The sequence below is a fragment of the Pleurodeles waltl genome, chromosome 3_1 (genome assembly GCF_031143425.1).
Source record: "Pleurodeles waltl isolate 20211129_DDA chromosome 3_1, aPleWal1.hap1.20221129, whole genome shotgun sequence".
In the NCBI taxonomy this organism is placed as follows: domain Eukaryota; kingdom Metazoa; phylum Chordata; class Amphibia; order Caudata; family Salamandridae; genus Pleurodeles; species Pleurodeles waltl.
The window spans coordinates 391,551,779-391,575,528 of record NC_090440.1 but is presented as its reverse complement, the minus strand read 5'-3'; the positions used below and the strand labels follow the sequence as shown (position 1 = coordinate 391,575,528).

The following is a 23,750-nucleotide window of genomic DNA, read 5'->3' as shown; positions in this document are numbered from 1 at the left end:
TATTTGTGAAATAATCTACACTCAGGAGTTCCAAAGCCCGGTGTAGCCCAGTCAGTGGTGAAAGTCTTAACTCACACGCACGGTCTTGGGCCAAACTTCAGTATTTATCCACTGCGGGTAGCCACGCGTTGGTACACCATTTGGCAATACACACAGGGCTGTCGCACTGCAACATAGCCAGAGGTTCCGTAATGTTCAGATAACGCAGAGTCACAGGGTGTATTTCAGCTATTCTCTCTTTACAAGCACATATATCAATCTCCCGATACAGATGTAGCCTGGGTGTAACTCATAGACATCTTGCACCGCAACACTCTAATTCTCGTCCTCAAAGTGAGTAAGTATGTAGCGTTAAGTAACTCCGTTATGGTCTGCTATCCACGACCTCTGTTTTTTTTTTTTTAAAACAACTTTCGTGGGGCTAAAGACCTCATTCTTCTATTTTTATAATAAATGTCACACATTCGTCTTTCTATGACCCTTTCTATCAAGCTTTTGTCAAAATAGGTACACAGCCCCTGCACACATTCGAGTTCTGAGCAGGGCTCAGCAGCGTATCGGATCTCATTGACCGCTGCTGCCAAGACCTTAATCATATCGACGTGGACACCTTTCTTCACAGCTGACAATCCGTACACCACCCTTAACAACTTACATACCTTGTGTGGGTCTAACCGGCTACACATGTGTCGAATTATCCTTGCAGTGTATGACTCGTATAGACAGTGGTGAGCCTCCTGCTGTGGCTCATTAATTTTATACCCATAACGCAGGTTATAAAAGTTATGTTTACACATGTGTTCACAATGGTCACCGCAAAACCTTTAACATGCCATATGGCGTCGTAGGGTACGCCCGGTGTTTCCTTTTCAAAATCGGTGCTATTGTAAGTGCTGACACATTTCTTATGCGGCTCTTTGTTCTGGCTTGTAATACTTTCAGACTGTCTGGAACAGCATAAGCAGTAAACATTTACGTTGTTAACCTATGGCGTAGACCCCTCTAGAGAATCTTTTTCTGCAGTTGTTTCTACATGTCAAACAGAAAGCAAAAGACATACTATTATTTCAAAGTATGACATTGGGGTATACACGATAATTGCCTATAGAGTTTTTACTAACCTCAGCATTTTCTCTACACTCAGCGGCTGCTCTGAAATCTTGCGAGTCGCACAGGTCCATTGGTGTATAAGCGGCTTCGGATTTTACATTTGTCGGCTGAACCACGAATGTCTCTGGATTAGGGTCCTCCTGAAAGCCCATGTCTTTATAGATCAGAAAATTCGGTGGTGCTACACCTTCTTCATCATCTTCAGTGTTGTTGAAATTGATTGAATCACTTAATTCATCTTTCAAGGCTTCACTATCACTGCTATCAACCTTGATCGGGGATGCCAGTTGCGGCAAATTCTTTAGGCTTAGCTTTTCAAGCCGCTGGCAAAGTTCCTCTTGAAACCCAGTAACGTCAGATCCACCATCTTTAGGGGCAGTCTGCTGTGCATTCTTATCCATCACAGAGGTGCTAGGGTCCGATAATATCTATTGATAGGGTTCTGGGCTCCTGAGGCCGTGGCTTTTCTGGTGAGGGGATTGTATCTCTTCATATTGCCTAGACAACATATTTCAACAGTGGTTAACGGTTTGGCAAGATGCTCTAACCGACTCCTTATATGTATTCTATGGTTCAAAAAGGGCATATACCTCTACAACACAAAGCGGTCACATGCTCTCCTTGATGGATCTAATACGCTGCTGGGGTTACACATGGTGCTAATCACATGTCATGGCTTTTGCAGCATTTGCCAACCCCTCTTTTTGGATTAGCCAGCAGTGAGGAGGTTTGGCCTGCATTCCCAATGCTCTGCCCTGTGAGGAGTCCTCCAAGCAGCCACTTGATCCTGAATGTCTGGCATGTCCAGACCTGTCCTCTTAAGCTCTGAAACAGGCTGCACACCACCAAGACCCTCATTTTACACAGCCCATAGACCTAGACACAAGGGGCTAGGACCCTGGCACATTGTTAACACGTGACATCATGATCTCACAAACCACGTGACACACCTACACCTACGTCAGGGCCTACGTCAGTACGAGGTCGGGGCACCCATGCCACTGCCTACGTCACCACGGGCTGTGGCACCTGTCAAAAGCTTGATGCAAGGTATACCCTTATACTACTTACCTATGGCTTGATTCAGGAAGTCATTTTGGTTCGAAAATCGGACTTATGGGAGCAATGTCCTGAATTTACAAGTGTAATGTAATCACTAGAATTGACATAGCTTTTGAAAATCTGTTTAATCCTCCGAACTATTAGCTCACAACATGATAATATTATTTTGGAGTTAATCTAATGGAAGAATTGGGAAGGGACATTTCAGATATGTTCAGTCTTGAAAGTTGTGAACACGCATAATCACACACTTCCTTGTAATCCGTTGCCTTTAAGGAAATGATTGGAGATTGTATCCACTCAAGAGATGGAGTAAATCCTGAGAAGTAGAATCATTCTCAGCTTCGCTGGGATATAGATGAAAAGGCTTCGCAAATATCACCTACTTGGAGAAAAAAAAATGTATGCCATTGCACAACAGAAATGGCATTCCACAATGTGAAATTGTACTGTGCCCACAGTACTCCACTGGAGAAATGCCAGTGCAAAATGTCACATTAGTCTGTCAAGCCTATGCCTGGAGACTCTTGACAAGGTAGCTTTCCAGGTGTACACCTGGAAAACTTGTTAAATCAAAACAAGCCATACATCTACACCCATATGGAAACATAACTCTACTGGTGCCTATTTATTACTTTTTTGTTAATTAAGCCCCTACGTTTCCATCGATGCCATCATCCCTATATCTGCTAAATGTATTCTTTCTTATAATTCATTTTGTCACACCCTGTGCCTGCAGCCTCAGCTTTCACTTTTGCCATTGTTGAAGAACACACCAATAGTACTTGGATCAGAGATGTTTAGGGTTAACTATTTTTTTATTTTGTGGTCTTCACACATACCATCAACTACATCCAAATAGCTGGTGAAGAACAAATCAAAGATAAACTGTATCTGAGACCAATAAAGTAGTAAACACCCCAATGACCTCCCCTCACCCATCAGGTGTTTCATCAGTGGGCAGTGTTTGTAATCTATTGTCTAGGACAGAGTGCAAGTAGCCCTGAGTAGTCACCAAAGTTATTCCGAAGCCTGCATGCTCTTCGTAGGACAGAGACGAGATGCGATCCTTGGGATAGGTTGGATGGCTTTTCAATACCAAAGGCATGTGAGTTTTCAAAAATCATGGGATACAATTTTGATAAAAGGATCTCAGGTCACAGCATAAGTACAGGTTATGTTGAATTGAAATTGTTATCTTTTCCATAGCTAATGTCTCCAGAGGAGGGCTATCCAGGCAAGAAATGTTGATGGAGTAAACTTTCCCCATACAATGAACACACTTTGGATCACCAAAACTACAGCAATCACTTGTTGCTTTCTCTCTGTAAGGGATATGTTCGACCTAGTAGGACTACTGGCGAGTCTTGTGGAACCTTTGTTGCAATAACTGTCTATTTCACTAAGAACTTCTTCACATTACTTTTTTAGCTTTGGGCACTGCCAAAGCAAGTACACCAGAGTGCTGTCATGCCACAACCCCTCCAACAGCCATCAGATGTTTTTGCATTCCATTTTTTAGGAGCTTATGCCAATAGGTCAAGATTTTATACTGAGTCAGAAGCAAATCTACGCTCTCTATTGTAGATCTTCTCCCATTCTCTGTGTGTCAGCTTGTGGCCTAGTTCCCTCTTCCAGCACAGCTGCCCTGACGCTTTGTTGGTTTGGAGTAGAGATCAGGGCCCTGTCCGGAGGGCCATCTTTATCATACATTACACAGTGGCGGTAATGACGTATCGTCCCAAAATTTTCCAAAAACCTACTTCATCCACCTCAATTCCTTCTTCAAAAGTTTCAAGGCAATCTGTCAAAGAGATGGCAGCGAAAAAGGCGGTCTCAAAACACTTTTACCCCATGCAATTTCCTTAGGGAAAATTAGACAATGATGCAGGAAAAAGCAGTTGAACAGAATTACACCAAATTTGGCAGAAAGCGAGATAGTTATCCAAGAAGCATGCTTTTTGTGATTTGGTGTAAATCACTTAAGCCATTTTAGAGAAATAAAGTTTTCAAAAATAGCAATATTTGTTGCTCCACGACTCCTACTGGAGTACCAGGGAAAACAAAGAAAAAAAAGTTATCATGTTTGGTTGACCCCACAGGAGTTCTGTGAGATCGCAATGTGATTGGTAGCTGCAACATGAAGAAAAATGTTGTGACCGCCATTACAGGACTTGGGAACTCACTCCCCAAGTCCTGAAAAACAAATAAAAACAAACATATAAGGGACCAGGTTTTGGATATACATAATTTACCCAATTATTTTCTGAAATAAGGAACTACATTCTGAAATACACTTTCAAATCACTATCAATACTTCCCTGTTTTCTGTGGAGTCATCTTTGTTGCGGAGCTGTGAATGCAGCAGCGGTTCCTCCACAGGCGCGGCAGAGCACGCCCTCTCACACTGTTGCAGAAAGTGTGAAAAATAAAATGCCAATAAAGTGATTTTATTACCATTTTTTTTTTTTGCTCTCTGCTGAACGGAGTGTGGGGGCGGGACCAGTGCGTCATTGCTGCTGATTGGCAGCACTGAGGAGTAGCTGCTTCAGCTTGAGGTGCACATGTAGGTTGGGCCAGCTATCTTACTACGCCCAGCTTGACATGCACTATCAAACCTCTCTAATCCAGCTGTTTTAGTGTCTTGTTGTGCCATGCAGCTGGGCCTTCTGTTTATTGGGATGTTGGCATTTGTGTTGGTATATGCCATTTTACATGCTAAGAATATCTTTCTCATCAGCCCTCTATAGGCCCCTGCTGCACTGCACTACTACTCCTTTAAAAGGGACTGGTGTAGCTCCAGAAGTACCACCCACAACCTTATTGCAAAAGATCTTCCTCGAGTCACTGATGTTATTGCAGCCACAGTCTGTAGAACGGGAAAGATCTTCTTCAGTCTGTCTCCTCTATTCCCCACAATCAAACCCATTCGTCTCCAAATCTCTCACTTTATTAAGCTTTTTCAGTAGTGCTCCGATAGTGAAATGCTATTTTCTCTAAAACAAAAATTAAATACGTAGTTGACCTTCCAAATGATGGCTAATTTTCTGCCAGTGTATGTGCCCCTTCCTTCATAAAATACATTCAAACAGGTATCTTTCACTAAAGCTGTATTCCGTCCCCGGTGTCATTACATGTCCTCATAAATATATAACTTTTGCTTTTTTAGCAGGTCATGTGTTTGGCAACCCAGGTCATAAACCGCCCACCCGTTTCCTTCCGCAGAAACAGTCTTCTTCCCAGTGTATGTGTCCAATCCTCAATGAAAGTCTGGCGCTTCCCTTTCTTATATGTTGTCTTAGAGGTCCAATAGGGTAAGACTTTTTGCTTTGTCCGTGCTCATTCTCTCCAATAACTACCTCTGGACATCTGTCAGTGCGATTTCAGATCCTCTTCCACGCATAAAACTGTAAATGCTAAAGCCTTACAATGGAATCCATGTAAAATTGTTAGTTGTCCCTCTGTCCAGATATTTTGAGAATGGCTATCAGACGTTGATCGATAATTAATTATCAAGGCTCTTCTTCATCACCAGCATGACCTGGGCTTGTTTAAGGCTGGTCAGAACCAGTGTTGCTGATTATATAAGAACAGGTAGTAACTCAAATCTGTTGCCACATTGTATTCCAGAGGTCTGCAGGATTATAGTGATTTTAGAAGAGGCACATTTGGTTGATTCCCATTACCTTGCTACTACCCTGCCGCATTGCCACAAATCTGCACTGCCTGTTGTTTGACTGTAACAATCAGAAAAAAAATCTTAATTTTATTTTGGATACGTAATGTCTCATTTCTGCTTCATTTGGTTTATTTTTGTTCCACGTTTTACTTTCGTTATTCAATAGTATTGAAATAACCTATTAACCACAATCTTTACATCTACTAAATGAAAATTGCACAGACATGTTTTTATTGATTCAAAATAAACAATTTAACTTATTATATTTACGTGTCGCATTTATGTAGTCTTGGCTTTGGCCAGGACTGCAAAGAAAACAGTGTATTGCAATGCAAAAGAACACAGGAACACTCCCACAAAGAGTTAAATAAACTGAGCAATAAAACTGCACAGGGTGAAATGTGTATCACCTGATTAATACATTTTACAACCAAGTGGAAAGTGCTGATGAGGAAGAAAACAGTTACTAAATTGGAAATAGGCAGCTCGTGTTCCTATTTTTTTTTTATTGTAAATTAGCTGTGGTTTCTACTGTATGTTTTGGTACACAACCAATCTGAGAAAGTCATAAAACATCTTGAGAACTCTCTAATGCATGCTACTGAGCAATGCAAACTCTCCAATCCTCGATCCATTAGAAAAAGTACCCATCAAAATGCGGCAGCTGAAAGCTGTTTTCTATGACAACCTGGTTCAAAAACTGGTTGAATAGAGAACTTTTTGCAAAGTTAAAGTATATAAGTGGTTTATAACTGTACATGCCCAGAATTTTGGGATTGGTGCTGATGGAGGCAGAGGGGCTCATTACGAGCTTGGTGGTCCCAGCACGGGACCGCCAAACTTGCAGGGAGGATGCCACTTCCATGGAGGTGGCGTCCTCCCCCTGCCTATTACAAGGTTTCCACTGGCCTGGCCTGGCTGACCGACAAAAACCTTGAAATAGAGCGTTCCCACCAATCTGACTGGCGGGTTCAGTGCACATTCTGATGGTGCTGGGCAGGTAGGCCCTTGCACTTGTTCCCCGCCAGCCTTTTCATTGTGGGGAAACTCCCATGAAAAGGCTGGTGGACAACAAGGTTGTAATCAGCAGAGTCGCGCTGAGTACAGCGCCGCCCTGGCTGATTACAACCAGGACTGCCATCTCCCCACCGGGATCATGGATCCTGCTGGGATGGCAGTCTACTGGGCGGTCTACCCGCCAAAGATGTAATGTGGTTGTCTGACCCCCACAGCTGACTGCCACCTCAAGGCTGGCAGTCTTGTGACTGCCAGCCTCATAATGAGGCCCAGTGATGAACTGATCCAGTTTTGGAATAATACTAACACTAATAGATTGTCCAAAGTGACTAATTTACCAGACCTACCATACAGCTATGTCGCAGATCTCAGAGGTCAGCTAGTGGGAGGCAACAAGCTATACATGTAAAGTTTCATCACATGACAAAACGTTTTAGGAAATTAGGACGCTAGCTGACACCACATAGATGCAGGAAAAAGGTAGGACACCACAACAAGAATTGTCTGTTTCCCGTAACAAAGATGGCCTAAGCCAGGGAACATAGTAAAGTCACAGAATGAAGCAGCAAATGATAGTGATATTCTTACTGGTCACATAATGTAGAGCATGCCTCGGAATTGTAGGCATCCCAATATGGATATGAGGAAGTCTAGCTAGGGCTAAACACAATAGGAAAAGTTTGCCAAAGACAATGTGCTAATGATGAGTACAACCAATGTAGGATGCATTGAAGAAAGTTACAACATATTACAATATAATGTAATATGCATCATCCTCTTTCTTCAGTTTGCACTTCCCTAAATATATTGAAATACTTATGGAAGTGTTTTTAGTGGGTAACAGTGAAAGAGTTTGATACATCTGGAAATCTACAGTTTGGTGTCAGCAAAGCTGCGATGTAGCAGAATTCTGGGGCACTAACTCAACAGGCTCTGTGCCCTTACCAGAGGCATGCAGGATTATTTTGTGTTGCGAGGTATGGAAATCAGAATCTTTTAGATAAAAAATATTTTCTCTTTGCATGGGATCCTTACAGGAGCTACGCAGTTGTTCAATTAACCTTTATTTCAGTGTCGATGTACTGATTTATGACTGGTAAATTCCATTCATCATACCTAATTTACCCAAGGATATCTGCCACAATGCCCTGATATTGCTTGGAAGACGGGGATGTATACAAAAAAGCTACATCATCTTTAGGACATAGAGAACTATACTTGAATGGATATGCTGGAAGAGTGGTTCTAAGCAGCCCCATTTAACAGAGGTCAAGGTTTTACTTACTTCAAAAGAACTTGTAAAGGCGGTGGGGTGAGAATAATCCTTTTCCAGCTCACAAATACAGGGTAATGTCTGTATTGTTAGTGATGCCTGTACAGTTACAACTATATTTAAACATACACTACCCTTTGGATGGTACAGACCCTAAAGTCAAACAAATTAAATAACAAACATAGGCCCTAATTAAGACAATGGCGGTAAGTGCTGCCTACCGCTGCCGGGACGGTCGCCAAAAGACTGTTGTCGCGGCTAACATCTGTAGCCAACCCTCCAATGCCATAATGTGGCTCTATGTACCACCAGCCTGTTGACGGTACTACTGCCACATTAACACTGACTGCCGGGGTCATAATGACCCCCATAATACCAGATCATAGTTCAAGGTCGTTGCAGAAAGTAAAAATGTCTATATGTTCTGTAACCTAGCCTTTTCACTTCAATCACTGTAACACCCGGTGAGGGCATCCGTTTCAGGCATATTGGAAATTAGTATGTATCCTTCATGGAGTAGTTCGTAGGTTTTTGTCGAACGTTCAGTCTAGGACACCTTAGAAAATGTGACTGTGCAAAGTCAGTGACTGTTAACCTTAAGTTGTTGTCGCTTGACCAATCAAGGAGAGACATCTGTAGGAAGGAAATTTGACTGAGCAGGGCTGTGGAGTTGTGACCCTCCCTCCCCCCTCTGCAGCAGCCAAAGTGGGGTGCCACAAGGTATGATTCTCTGGTAAACGGATTCTCGCTGAAACGTTGATTAGTTCTTTCTGGAGTGTGACTGTTTGCATTTCCAGACAGAAGTTCAAACATAACACTTGAGGGAGAATTGTGAGAAAACTGAGTGATCTGGGCAGAGCTTCGTAATGAGTACAGTGAAGGGGACAGAGAAAGAGAAAAGAGGGAAAAGGGACAGAGGGAGGATGAAACAGAAAGAGCCAGCTGGGGAGAAAGGGGAGAAAGGAAAGAGAATTGTTTGGATGAAAGGAGAAGGTAGTAAGAAATGAAGGACAGACGAAAGGAATTAAGGGCCATATGTACCAACGAATTTTCCCATAGACACAGAATGGGTAAAACCCTTTGCTACATCTGCAACTAAATGTGAAACAATGGAAGGAAAAGTTCAAGGAAGGGCGGCTAATAGACAGTTGAGCACGAAGAACAATGAAAGGGAGTAGGGATAAAATGAAGGGTGAAAAGAAAGAAGAAAGTGTGAAATGATGGAAGGTCGAAAGTATTGGAGAATGCATGGGTAGAAGGAAAGTTGAAAGTATAGATTTGTGAAAGGATCAAGAATGCAAGGGTGAAACTATGAAAGAAAAAAATGTGAACAGATAATTGGATGTATAGACAGAAAGAAAGTTAAAAGAAACACTTTTTGGGAACATAGGACATGGTTACTTCACTGGCTCGGTGTCATTAGAAATATAGTTTAGAGGGGATATTTTACAGTTAAAATTATGAGGATGCCATTTGCGCATAAAATGCAAACTGCGCTGAGCTATATGTGGCCTACCTGAGAGCCTTCAGCTTCTGCCTCATTGGCCAGGGTCGGCAGCGGATATTTGACACCAGCTCCTTCTGAAACTGAATATTCTGGAAAATTGTTTCCGGATCATTCCCATCATCTTTCCCATCTCCATTGTTGCCATCCTCTTCATCTGAATTACTGCAGTTCACCGGTGTCAAATAAATACACAAAAAAGTGGAGAGAAAGGTGTCAGTGAAAGGTCCTGTAAGTGTATTGAACACAATCCAGTGATGTGGGCAGGTGCCAATCCTAACATGACGTTTATCACAAGGCGACCTCTCCAGACAACCATTAGGCCTACACAGACTAAAAGCACATCATCTTGGTTTGTTGAGTAGGCTGATGTGCCTCATTCGGTGACTGGGTGTTTCTAAAGACACTGGCTGCTATTTCCTGTGTTAGGCTTCTTATCGCAGTCTGTGGTTGCAGTAAGAGACTTCAGCGCCTCGGGAAAAAAAGCATAAATTGGCGATCGAGTAATGTTTTGCAGTATTGGATGGGTGTTCGAGCAATCAGCTCTTCGATCACCAATCCCAGTACTGCTGACATACCCTACATGTTAGAAATGGGGTTTTTGGTTGGCAGTCAGGTTACCCTCTGTCCAAGCAAAAGCCCTCACTCTAGTCAGGGTAAGTCACACACTATCCAAGATTATCCTGTGCCCACCCTCTGGTAGCTTGGCACGAGCAGTCAGGCTTAACTTAGAAGGCAATGTGTAAAGTATTTGTGCAATAAGTCATACAATACCCCCATATAACACCACAAAAATACACCACACAGTGTTTAGAAAAATATATAATATTTATCAGGATAATTGTAGGTCAAAAAGAATAGAGATGCAATGGAAAATTGTAGAACTATCACAGGAAAGTGATATAAAGTGTCTTAAGTCTTTAGAATGCAATACAGTGTCTTTCAAGCACAAAGTACCTGGTTTCTGGTGGAAAATCTCCTCAGAGGGCCACAGGAAAAGGGATGCGTGGAAAAAGGGTGTGTGCGTCGATTTCTCCTCAGCACACAAAGACTTGCGTCGTTCTTTTCCACGCGGGGAAGTCGGGCGTCGTTTTTCCGGCGCGCAGACAGTCTCTTTTTGTGGATTGCGGGGATTACCAGATGTCCCGGGTCTGTGCGTGGATTCTCCTGCTTGTTTTCCAGCTGCGCGTCGTTCTGCGGGGCTGCGCGTCGAAGTTTCGATCTCACGGTAGGCGTCGCGTCGATTTCTCCTTGGAAGTCGGGCGGCGTTGTCCTTGCGAGGCCGTGCGTCGAAAGTTTGGTCTCACGGCAGGCGTCGCGTCGATTTCTCCTTGGAAGTCGGGCGGCGTTGTCCTTGCGAGGCCGTGCGTCAAAGTTTCGCACTCACGGTAGGCGTCGCGTCGATTTCTCCTGGAAAGTCGGGCGGCTTTGTCCTTGCGAGGTTGTGCGTCGAAGTCTCGATCGTCCCGAGGGCGTCGCGTCGATCAGCGTCGGTGTGCGGCGTTTTTCTCGCCGCGAAACAAGCTGTGCGTCGAAATTTTCGGCGCACGGAGCGTCCAAGTGAAAGGAAGAAGTCTTTTTGGTCCTGAGACTTCAAGGAACAGGAGGCAAGCTCTATCCAAGCCCTTGGAGAGCACTTTCACAGCCAGACAAGAGTTCAGCAAGGCAGCAGGGCAACAGCAAGACAGCAGTCCTTTGTAGAAAGCAGACAGGTGAGGCCTTTGAGCAGCCAGGCAGTTCTTCTTGGCAGGATGTAGTTTCTGGTTCCGGTTTCTTCTCCAGCAAGTGTCTGATGAGGTAGGGCAGAGGCCCTGTTTTATACCCAAATGTGCCTTTGAAGTGGGGGAGACTTCAAAGAGTGGCTAAGAAGTGCACCAGGTCCCCTTTCAGTTCAATCCTGTCTGCCAGGGTCCCAGTAGGGGGTGTGGCAGTCCTTTGTGTGAGGGTAGGCCCTCCACCCTCCCAGCCCAGGAAGACCCATTCAAAATGCAGATGTATGCAAGTGAGGCTGAGTACCCTGTGTTTGGGGTGTGTCTGAGTGAATGCACAAGGAGCTGTCAACTAAACCTAGTCAGACGTGGATTGTAAGGCACAGAAGGATTTAAGTGCAAAGAAATGCTCACTTTCAAAAAGTGGCATTTCTAGAATAGTTATATTAAATCCGACTTCACCAGTCAGTAGGATTTTGTATTACCATTCTGGCCATACTAAATATGACCTCCCTGCTCCTTTCAGATCAGCAGCTGCCACTTCAATAGTGTATGAGGGCAGCCCCAATGTTAGCCTATGAAGGGAGCAGGTCTCACAGCAGTGCAAAAACGAATTGAGGGTTTTTTACACTACCAGGACATATAACTACACAGGTACATGTCCTGCCTTTTACCTACACAGCACCCTGCTCTAGGGGATACCCAGGGCACACATTAAGGGTGACTTAAATGTAGAAAAAGGGGAGCTCTATGCTTGGCAGGTACTTTTAAATGCCAAGTCGAGGTGGCAGTGAAACTGCCCACACAGGCCTAGCAATGGTAGGCCTGAGACAAGGAAAAGGGGCTACTTAAGTGGGTGGCACAATCCGTGCTGCAGGTCCACTAGTAGCATTTAATCTATAGGCCCTAGGCACCTGGAGTGCACATTTACTGGGGACTTATAAGTAGATTAAATAGTTCAATCAGGTATGATCCAAAGTTACCATGTTTACAGAGAGAGAGCATATGCACTTTAGCACTGGTTAGCAGTGGTAAAGTGCGCAGAGTCTAAAAACCAGCAAAAACAGTATCCACAAAGTGGAGGGAGGCAGGCAAAAAGTTAGGGGTGACTACCCTAAGGCTGTCAGGTCTAACATGTGTCCCCCCCAGCTGAAAGTGGGGAGAGCTACCCGACCTCTTGGGAGCTCTCATCGCTAAGGCGGAAGTACCTGGAGAGACCATCAGCATTGGCGTGGTCAACCCCTGGGCGATGTTCCACCGTAAAGTCCATCCCCTGTAGGGAAATGGACCACCTCAAGAGTTTTGGATTCTCACCCCTCATCTGCATGAGCCATCTGAGGGGCCTGTGGTCTGTCTGAACTAGGAAGTGAGTCCCAAACAGGTAGGGTCTCAGCTTCTTCAGTGCCCAGACCACAGCAAAAGCTTCTCTTTCAATAGCACTCCACCTCTGTTCCCGTGGTAATAGTCTTCTGCTAATAAAGACTACCGGTTGATCTCTGCCCTCCTCATTTAGCTGTGCTAGAACTGCCCCTATGCCATGCTCTGAAGCGTCTGTCTGCACGATAAATTCCTGGGAGTAGTCAGGGGCCTTGAGCACGGGGGCCGTGCACATGGCTTCCTTCAGGGCGTCAAAGGCTTTCTGACAAGCCTCTGTCCAATTCACCAACCTAGGTTGCTTCTTGGAAGTGAGTTCTGTCAAGGGTGTTGCAATGGTACCATAGCCCTTGACAAATCGGCGGTAGTATCCTGTGAGGCCTAGAAAGGCTCTCACCTCCGTCTGTGTTCAGGGTGGTTGCCAGGCCTTGATAGTTTCAATCTTGGCCTGGAGTGGCTGCACCTTGCCACCACCCACTAGGTGTCCTAAGTACACCACGGAACCCTGCCCAATCTGGCACTTACTGGCCTTGATGGTCAGGCCTGCCTGTTGCAGGGCCTGAAGCACCTCCTTGAGGTGAAGCAGGTGTTCCTCCCAGCTGGAACTGTAGACAGCTATGTCATCCAGGTAGGCTGCACAGAAGGCATCCTTGCCAGCTAGGACCCCGTTAACCAACCGTTGGAAGGTAGCGGGGGCATTTTTCAACCCAAACGGCATCACCCGGAACTGGTAATGGCCATCCGGGGTTGAAAATGCGGATCTTTCCTTGGCCCCCTCAGTTAGGCCGATCTGCCAGTACCCTGAAGTAAGATCAAACGTACTCAGGAACTTGGCAGCGCCTAGCCTGTCCACGAGCTCATCAGCTCGGGGGATGGGGTGAGCATCAGTCCGTGTGACTGAGTTGAGACCCCGGTAGTCCACACAGAACCGGAGTTCTGGCTTCGCACCTGGGGTAGTAGCCTTAGGGACCAATACCACTGGGCTGGCCCAGGGACTACTGGATTTCTCAATGACCCCTAGAGTCAACATCTTGGAGACCTCCTCCTTGATGCTGGCCTTCACCTTATCCGACAACCTGTAAATTTTGTTTTTCACAGGGAGACTGTCACCGGTGTCAATATCATGAACACAGAGGTGGGTCAGCCCAGGAGAAAGGGAGAACAGGGGGGAGAACTGCTCCAACAGCTCATAACAGTCTCCTTTCTGATTTAGAGTCAGGGAGTCAGACAGAATGACCCCGCTTACTGACCCATCACCTTCTTGGGCAGAGAGGAGGTCGGGGAGAGGTTCACTCTCCTCTTCCGTTCCTTCATCTGTGACCAGAAGCATGTTGATCTCCGACCTCTCACAATGAGCTTTTAGTCGGTTCACATGGAGCACCCTTAGGGGATTCCTAGGGGTTTTGAGGTCCACTAGGTAAGTGGCCTCCCATTTCCGCTCCTTTATTTCAAATGGGCCAGACCAGCGGTCCTGGAGAGCTCTGGGCTCTACTGGCTCCATTACCCACACTTTGTCTCCAGGTTGAAACTCTACCAGGGTGGCCTTCTGGTCATACCATTGTTTCATCACCTCTTGACTGGCCTCAAGGTTATCTTGGGCTTCTTTCCAGAAGCGGGTCATCTGGTTGCGGAGGGCCAACATATAGCTGACCACATCCTGAGGGGGTGTCTTTGGAGCTTTCTCCAATCCCTCCTGGACAATGCTTAAGGGTCCCCTGACAGGGTACCCATAGAGAAGTTCAAAGGGACTGAACCCTACCCCTCTCTGGGGGACCCCTCTGTAAGCAAAGAGAAGGCATGGTAAGAGGACGTCCCACTTACGCCTCATGGCCTCAGGAAGGCCACCAATCATGCCTTTCAGGGTCTTGTTGAATCTCTCCACAAGACCGTTCGTCTGGGGGTGATAGGGTGTGGTGAACTTGTAAGTTACCCCACACGCATCCCACAGAGACTTCATGTATGCAGACATGAAGTTAGTGCCTCTATCAGACACTATTTCCTTGGGGAATCCCACACGGGTAAATATCCCCATCAGGGTTCTGGCCACCACCGGTGCAGTTACTGTCCTTAGAGGGATTGCCTCTGGGTAACGGGTGGCATGGTCCACCAAAACCAGGATGAACATGTTGCCTAAGGCAGTTTTGGGGTCCAAGGGACCAACAATGTCGATGCCCACCCTTTCAAAGGGGGTGCCAACGACAGGAAGTGGAATCAGGGGGGTTTTAATCCTTTTTCCTGCTTTACCACTGGCCTGGCAGGTAGGACAGGATCTGCAGAATTTGTCTGAGTGTGTCCTCATTTTGGGCCAATAAAAGTGGGTGACAAGCCTGTTAAAGGTCTTGCCCTGCCCCAAATGTCCTGCCAGGGGAATGTCGTGAGCCAGACCAAGTAGGAAGGTTCGGTAACATTGGGGGACCACCAGCATACGTGCTGCCCCAAAGCCCGGAACCTTAGGCTCACTGTAGAGGAGATCATTCTCCCAATATAGGTGGTGATCGGCAGAGGCGTCGCCGGCTGCCTGGTTTGAGGCTTGTTTCCTCAAACCTTCTAGAGTGGGACATTCTTTCTGCGCCTTGCAGAATTCCTCCCTGGTGGGTCCACCCTCAACTTGCCAGCCAGCAAGCTCAGGTAAGTCACCTAGGGCGGCGATGTCTTCCCCAGTTGGCTCGGAAGCCTCCTCCTCAGGAGCCCCGTCAGCCACTGTGGGAACAGCGGGGGGCGGTTTCCCGCACACCTGGTCCCTCCTCCTGGCAGCTCTCTGGGCCATCGTTCCAGGCTCCAGATGCCCTTGACTGCCCTCTCGGTCAGCCATGGACCGTGTGGTCATGCAGACCCACTCAGGTAACCCTAACATCTCCAGGTGAGACCTGAGCTCTACTTCTTTCCAGGCAGTGTGCTCAAGGTCATTGCCTAACAGACAATCTACAGGCATGGCAGGACTCACAGCTACTTTCAGAGTACCAGAGACCCCCCCCCACTCAAAGGGAACCAGAGCCACCGGTAGGTGACTCTCGCGATTGTCAGCGACTCTGACCTGGTTGAATGCATTAGGTACTATCTGCTCTGCTGACACCAGCTGACTCTTGATAGTAGTCATACTGGCTCCTGTGTCACGCAGAGCATCCCACCGCTGCCACCAATGTTAGAAATGGGGTTTTTGGTTGGCAGTCAGGTTACCCTCTGTCCAAGCAAAAGCCCTCACTCTAGTCAGGGTAAGTCACACACTATCCAAGATTATCCTGTGCCCACCCTCTGGTAGCTTGGCACGAGCAGTCAGGCTTAACTTAGAAGGCAATGTGTAAAGTATTTGTGCAATAAGTCATACAATACCACCATATAACACTACAAAAATACACCACACAGTGTTTAGAAAAATATATAATATTTATCAGGATAATTGTAGGTCAAAAAGAATAGAGATGCAATGGAAAATTGTAGAACTATCACAGGAAAGTGATATAAAGTGTCTTAAGTCTTTAGAATGCAATACAGTGTCTTTCAAGCACAAAGTACCTGGTTTCTGGTGGAAAATCTCCTCAGAGGGCCACAGGAAAAGGGATGCGTGGAAAAAGGGTGTGTGCGTCGATTTCTCCTCAGCACACAAAGACTTGCGTCGTTCTTTTCCACGCGGGGAAGTCGGGCGTCGTTTTTCCGGCGCGCAGACAGTCTCTTTTTGTGGATCGCGGGGATTACCAGATGTCCCGGGTCTGTGCGTGGATTCTCCTGCTTGTTTTCCGGCTGCGCGTCGTTCTGCGGGGCTGCGCGTCGAAGTTTCGATCTCACGGTAGGCGTCGCGTCGATTTCTCCTTGGAAGTCGGGCGGCGTTGTCCTTGCGAGGCCGTGCGTCGAAAGTTTGGTCTCACGGCAGGCGTCGCGTCGATTTCTCCTTGGAAGTCGGGCGGCGTTGTCCTTGTGAGGCCGTGCGTCAAAGTTTAGCACTCACGGTAGGCGTCGCGTCGATTTCTCCTGGAAAGTCGGGCGGCTTTGTCCTTGCGAGGTTGTGCGTCGAAGTCTCGATCGTCCCGAGGGCGTCGCGTCGATCAGCGTCGGTGTGCGGCGTTTTTCTCGCCGCGAAACAAGCTGTGCGTCGAAATTTTCGGCGCACGGAGCGTCCAAGTGAAAGGAAGAAGTCTTTTTGGTCCTGAGACTTCAAGGAACAGGAGGCAAGCTCTATCCAAGCCCTTGGAGAGCACTTTCACAGCCAGACAAGAGTTCAGCAAGGCAGCAGGGCAACAGCAAGACAGCAGTCCTTTGTAGAAAGCAGACAGGTGAGTCCTTTGAGCAGCCAGGCAGTTCTTCTTGGCAGGATGTAGTTTCTGGTTCCGGTTTCTTCTCCAGCAAGTGTCTGATTAGGTAGGGCAGAGGCCCTGTTTTATACCCAAATGTGCCTTTGAAGTGGGGGAGACTTCAAAGAGTGGCTAAGAAGTGCACCAGGTCCCCTTTCAGTTCAATCCTGTCTGCCAGGGTCCCAGTAGGGGGTGTGGCAGTCCTTTGTGTGAGGGTAGGCCCTCCACCCTCCCAGCCCAGGAAGACCCATTCAAAATGCAGATGTATGCAAGTGAGGCTGAGTACCCTGTGTTTGGGGTGTGTCTGAGTGAATGCACAAGGAGCTGTCAACTAAACCTAGTCAGACGTGGATTGTAAGGCACAGAAGGATTTAAGTGCAAAGAAATGCTCACTTTCTAAAAGTGGCATTTCTAGAATAGTAATATTAAATCCGACTTCACCAGTCAGTAGGATTTTGTATTACCATTCTGGCCATACTAAATATGACCTCCCTGCTCCTTTCAGATCAGCAGCTGCCACTTCAATAGTGTATGAGGGCAGCCCCAATGTTAGCCTATGAAGGGAGCAGGTCTCACAGCAGTGCAAAAACGAATTGAGGGTTTTTTACACTACCAGGACATATAACTACACAGGTACATGTCCTGCCTTTTACCTACACAGCACCCTGCTCTAGGGGATACCCAGGGCACACATTAAGGGTGACTTAAATGTAGAAAAAGGGGAGCTCTATGCTTGGCAGGTACTTTTAAATGCCAAGTCGAGGTGGCAGTGAAACTGCCCACACAGGCCTAGCAATGGTAGGCCTGAGACAAGGAAAAGGGGCTACTTAAGTGGGTGGCACAATCCGTGCTGCAGGTCCACTAGTAGCATTTAATCTATAGGCCCTAGGCACCTGGAGTGCACATTTACTGGGGACTTATAAGTAGATTAAATAGTTCAATCAGGTATGATCCAAAGTTACCATGTTTACAGAGAGAGAGCATATGCACTTTAGCACTGGTTAGCAGTGGTAAAGTGCGCAGAGTCTAAAAACCAGCAAAAACAGTATCCACAAAGTGGAGGGAGGCAGGCAAAAAGTTAGGGGTGACTACCCTAAGGCTGGCTGTCAGGTCTAACACTACATTAGTAATCGATGCTCTCTGTGGTGCCAGAGCCCCTGAATGTGGACTATCACTCCACACAGGGATTATAGAGACGGGGTCCCCTGCTCTGTTCCTCTCTACGTACTAATTCGCCCCTCTTTCTCCCCATCCTGCACTCAAATTTCCTGCAAACTATTAAACTCTCTGTCTGCCTCTCTTCAGTTTTCACCTCTTTTTGCTTCTGTCTCTCTCTTTACTGTCTGTCTCTCTTTCTATCTGTTTTTTCTCATTTTGTCTGCCTGTCCTTCTCTCTCGTTTAAGGTCTGTCCCTCTCTCTACACCTCTCTCTTTTTCTCCATCTCCTGCCCTGTGTTGCTATTTCTCTTTCTCCTTTGCTGCCCCTCTAGTTCTGCAGTCTGATTTAACTCCTCTTAGCTTCACCTCCTTCACTCTGCCCAGCCTAGGCCTCCCTCCACCAGTCTCCTGTTCCTTCAACTCACACAAAGTGAGATGCAGAGTGGTAGAAGTGGCAAGGGCAGGTCTCCTATGGAAGTAACACTATTTCGGTGCAATGAGACCAGACAGAGAATAGCGCAAGGCTTTGCTGCTGCACCCCCTTAGAGGTACTGCATTGGCTGCTTATTCTCTGCCCACAGAAACTGGTATAGCAAGGGTCCTGTGTGTTCCCCAGTGCAAGAAACTGAAATGGGCCTCTGATTACTATTTAAGTACTAAAATACAGTCGTAATCTGGGGTCATTGTGGTTCTCAGGACTGATGACCGTGGTGCCACTGTACCTGTTACACCAGTGAAAGCTACGCCCCTGCCCACAGACCCGTGGCTGGTAACATGCCCAATAAGAACAATTGTTCCCGTACACAGAACAGAAAGTTTCCTGTTAACATCTTGTCTTTAAAGTCCTGAGTGTGTAAATACTGCAGTACATAGTTCTAAAAGAGACAGCTTGTAATATTCTGCTGTTGAAAGTCCTATGTTATGTTATCTTTATTTTCTGTTGTTTTCTTGATTTTTATAGTGAACTAATCACCTCCGTAGAAGGTTTGTGAAGCCAGCCTTGGTGGCCTACTCAAAAAGCCAAGTCTTCAGCTTCTTCCAAAAGTCGAGGAGTGGAGACCCTTATGAATTGTGAGAGGTAGTCCAGACTTTAGGGGGCAGGAATAAGAAGGCGTGGCCCCCTGCTTTTCTTTTGTGTATGCACTTGGTATGCTAGCATGACACCAGCAGAGCAGAGGTGTCTAGAAGATGTGTGGAAGTGACCCAGCTGTTCAGATAGGCCGAGCCAGTGTTGTGGAGAACTATGATGGTGTGGTTTGTAAAGCATGTGAGCTTGCGTATAGGTCTCTCTAAGGTGTGGTGTGATTTGGGAGGTTGAGGACTAGACTGGCTTCTGGGTTTTGGACAGGATGTAGTCTCCTTCTGAGCTGTTTGGTAATCCCTGTTTACATGATGTTTCCATATTCTAGTCTGCTAGTGATTAGGGTCTGGGTGATCATACAGTGTTGAGCCTACAGCGTTCACGTTGGTTAAGTTGTTGCCGATTGTCCTTCTGTGGATGCCCTGTATGCAAGTGCTGCCACCCTTTCTTACTAATGTGCCACAGAGGCCCTTACTTGTAAATACGTGGCACAGACAAGTGCTGAAGGCAGTGCTTGAAATGGAACAATATAAGTGCAGGGACTCTGTACCAGAGTACTTGCTTGTTTCTGTGAAGTGCGGGTACTCTCCAATTAAAAGTATTACGTTTATCTGGAGAAGTGTAGGTACTCTACCTCTCAAAATAAAAAAGTGCTCAGTACCGGACAGTACCAGACCATTTAAAGCACTGGCTGTAGGCCATTTGAGTGCAAACAATGCCTCCTGTCTACAAATGCTGCTGCGCTGAGTCTTCGGTACACCCTGTATACTCGTGCAGCTGAAACTATGTAAAGTGTGCCTTGTGTACGAAGTGCTGTTGTCCTTAATTGTCAGTGCTCTATGTGTTCAAGCACTGCTGTCCATAGTCATTTTAAATGCCTTGAGTGCACAAGCGCTGCTGTCCTTAGTTCTCAGTGCTCCGCGTGTTCAAGCACCGCTGTCCCAATTCATTTTAAAAGCCTTGTGTGCACAAGTACTGGTGTCCTTAGTTCTCAATGCTCCGTGTGTTCAAACACTGCTGCCCATATTCATTTAAAGCGCCGTGTGCACAAGTGCTGCTGTCCTTAGTTCTGAATGCACCGCGAGTTCGAGTACTGCCGCCCATTGTCTTTTAAAGTGCCCTGTGTGTGTACAAGTGCTATCGTCCTTGGTTTTTAACGCGGCGTGTACTTGTACACCTATACATATTTATTAAAGTACCGTGTGTGTGCTAGTGCTGCTATTGCCGTAAGTGCAAGTGCTGCTGCCCAGTGTGTTACGAATGCCCGGGTACTTATTTCTCAATGCGCCGCGTTGCTGACCATGTTCGTTTAAAGAACCTGTGTGTACAATTGCTGCAGTCCCAAGTTTTACGCGTGTGTCGAGTTGCAGCCCATTCTTCTAAATTTGTGCTCAAGTGTTGCAGTTTGTCGTCCCAAAGTGCCCTGTGTGAAAACCTGCGCAAGTCTGTCGTTCTGGAAGTGTTCTTTTGCTGTGGTCCTTCACTCTATAAGTGCTTTGGGAGGATATAACTTCTAGCAGTCTATTGTTCTAAATGTGCTCATTTTGTAGAATTGTTCACCACATCGTTTATAGCGTGTTCAGATTATGTAATTGTTGCTGCTATGATTTATGTGTGTGTGTGTCTGTGTACGCGCGCGTTTGTGTACAGCATTGCAGTAAATCGTTTTAAAGCTGCTCGATCTGTGACGTGACACAGCCCATTGTTCAAAAAGCGCGATTTCTACAGTGCATTTATTTATAATGGCCTTCTGTGTACACTTTTTGCAAATGAAAGGTTCCAAAATGCGATGTGAACAACTGCTCTAGTCTTTAATTCTCAGCATGCTCTGCGTGTGCAATTGTTTCGCTTTATCCTCTTCTGGAAGTGTCACCATATTCACAATAACGCGGTTAATAATTCGAAGTTTCCTGTGTTATACTGCACTAACCTGGACCCATACTGGCAAACCTTTCGCTGGCGAAAATGGTAATAATATATCCGTTTGAGAACGTTGGGCTATTCGCGTAATACAAAAGGATGCGGACAGAATCCAGTCATAGATAGATTCCATGCAACAGAAAAACTGGAGAAACAGATTAAGAGACTATTGAAAAAAGTATAGTGTTTAACAAAGTCTGGATAGGAAATATTTGAAAAATCAGCAAATACAATTGTCACAATTTTCCTGGTTGTATCATCAAAAAAAGAACGTATTGTTTTGCACCGCCCCTTCTTTTCTTTTAGATCTAGAAAGCGGTGACTATCTGTTTCCTTTCTTGTGGAAAATCAGAAAACAGTGGAAAATCAGCTTGCTTTATTTTGCGCGCTGCTATAAATCTTAGAGAATGACCCTCACCCATCACTAGTCAAACAAAATGCTATACAACTCAAAACTAATTTCCTTTTGTTCAAACCGTCACCTGCCCCATTTGTCCCGCATCTTTCTCTCTGGCAGTTGTTTAAAAGGTTTACTAGTCGCTTTGTTTACGATTACCGATGAACTATACGAACGCTAATAACTTTAATCGGTAACCCGCGAGACCATTGCTGGGCTGTGGTAAACTCGCGAGCGCGTTCCACAGACTTCTCCGCATGTCTTGAGCAATTCATTAGCCCGACTCCAAAGCTTCTGCGTCACCGTCCTTCTTTCATGGAGTACTCATATTGTGGAGTAAGGAATGTCACGATGATGAAGCCGAGCGAGGTGGTAATGTGTAGGAGAAGGTGCGCGGAATCTCACCTGTGAGGAGGCTCCTGGTAGGACGTGTAGATGCTGGCGTGTCTCTTCACACTTTTGTACCGTTTTGCAGACTTGGGGGGTCTTAGGGCTCCGGACCCGCTTCTTGCTGCCATGTTGGCGAGGCTTTAGGTCTTCCGAAGCACGCTGGACACACACGGTATCAGCAGTCCGCGGCTGCGTGTCCCATGGATGGAAACCCGACAGCTCCCTCTGAAAGGACAAGGGTGAGTGAGGCGAGGAGAGAAGCAGCAGCAGGACCTAGCTGCAACGCGCCGCCTCCTGCTCCAGTGATGTCACCTACTGTATCACGGAGTGCAGAAACCCCTCACTCAGACCAGTGTGGGTGAACCGTGTCTAAATGATACATAGACAGGTCACGCGCTATTATGAAAACAACTGGAGTGGAAACTCGAGAACAAAGTCTCAAGTATGATTCTTAGCGCTTTAATCGGTCGCTGAAAGCTGGGACACTCAATTGCAGCTACTGCAAAAGAAGAGGCAGAGGGACGGCTTCTTATAAGTATTTTTTGTAATAGAAAGGGGATTTTTCTGCACACATATAGTCACGTGTGCATTTGCATTTCGCTTGATTTCGAGTAATTACTTGGTAGCAAATCTCGCACGTTCCAGTCTGTGATCTGTTTGTTACCTTTCACATTCTATATCCCCATTCAGCACAAATAATTCACACCTTTTACTCTGAGGCCTACAAATGCTGCCCCTAAACTGGTTATATGATTGTGTGAGTGTAGGGTTTTTCTGTGACAGCAATATTGACCTATAATAGATTACTTAGGCACTGATTACAAGTGCCCGTGCCAGGTGTTTGGTATTTATTGCATCTGATAAAATCTAACAACACAGGGTTCAGAATGTATCTTGCGTGATAAATAGCTCCTATGAATTGTCCCGCACACTTATAGTAAGGACCTAATTACTTACCATTTTAGAGGGCACAGTCTCCTAGGTAGTGGTGTGTGGGTTTGTAACAGTTAGCATTCATAAAACAATATGGGGCCACTCAGTATTCCCCATGAGCCTTGATATCCAATTTTGTTGCAAACAGTGGTTCCTTTGGAGTTCTTCATATTAAACAACCATCACTAATGGGGTCCAATCCGAAGTACACCCAAAATAGCACCAAATGATAAGTGTAAGATAATAATAACTATTGGGAGCCAACCAGTGCGAAGCCGAAAATCAGCTAATGATCAGAACAAACCAGTTATTAAACAACTGCAGTTTATAGGCCTGCACTAATCAGGAAAATTATATTGAGAATTGCACATCCATGTGTAATCCGCGTAAATCATTCAAAGCTGTAGTGAGCTGAAAGCAGTTTTTAACTCCTCCCATTATCATGTGTGTTGCAAGTATGTATTTTTTTTATAAAGTTCAGTAGGATCAAGTTTATAGATATTAGAATTTAAAAAATATAGGGTAATAACATTCAACAGGATTTACTTAAAAGTTTGCAAAATTATTGGATCTTAAAATGAAATAAAAAGTTCTTTTATTTTCCAATATCTTTCTATATTTATTGATGACTCAATTTTTCTCTATGGAATAGTGTTGCAAGATCAGTGGTTGGCCACTTGTGGTGCTAGACTTACTCCTATGTTGAGCTGGAGTACATTTACTACTGTTTCAGGTCCTTTTTGACTGTAGTAACTTCAGGAGTGTAGTGAATAGCAATGGTCTTATACTTACTGGATGGGTGTTTGTCCCTTTCCAGACCTATCGTTACCCCTCCTTGACCCTCCCTTAAAACCTTC

At 45.7% G+C, this 23,750-nt stretch overlaps 1 protein-coding gene across 1 annotated transcript in view; it reads right to left on the bottom strand.

The window, feature by feature from the left end:
• The window catches only part of TMC3 (transmembrane channel like 3), a 627,915-nt gene extending 605,651 nt beyond the window's left edge, over positions 1-22,264 (bottom strand). Inside the window, exons 1-2 of the mRNA XM_069222582.1 lie at positions 21,976-22,264; positions 9,658-9,810 (exon numbers count right to left, since the gene is read on the bottom strand). Coding sequence (XP_069078683.1) covers positions 9,658-9,810; positions 21,976-22,088 — 266 coding nt within the window. The 5' untranslated portion in view covers positions 22,089-22,264. The remainder of the gene's footprint in view (positions 1-9,657; positions 9,811-21,975) is intronic.
• Positions 22,265-23,750: the final 1,486 nt, after the last annotated feature.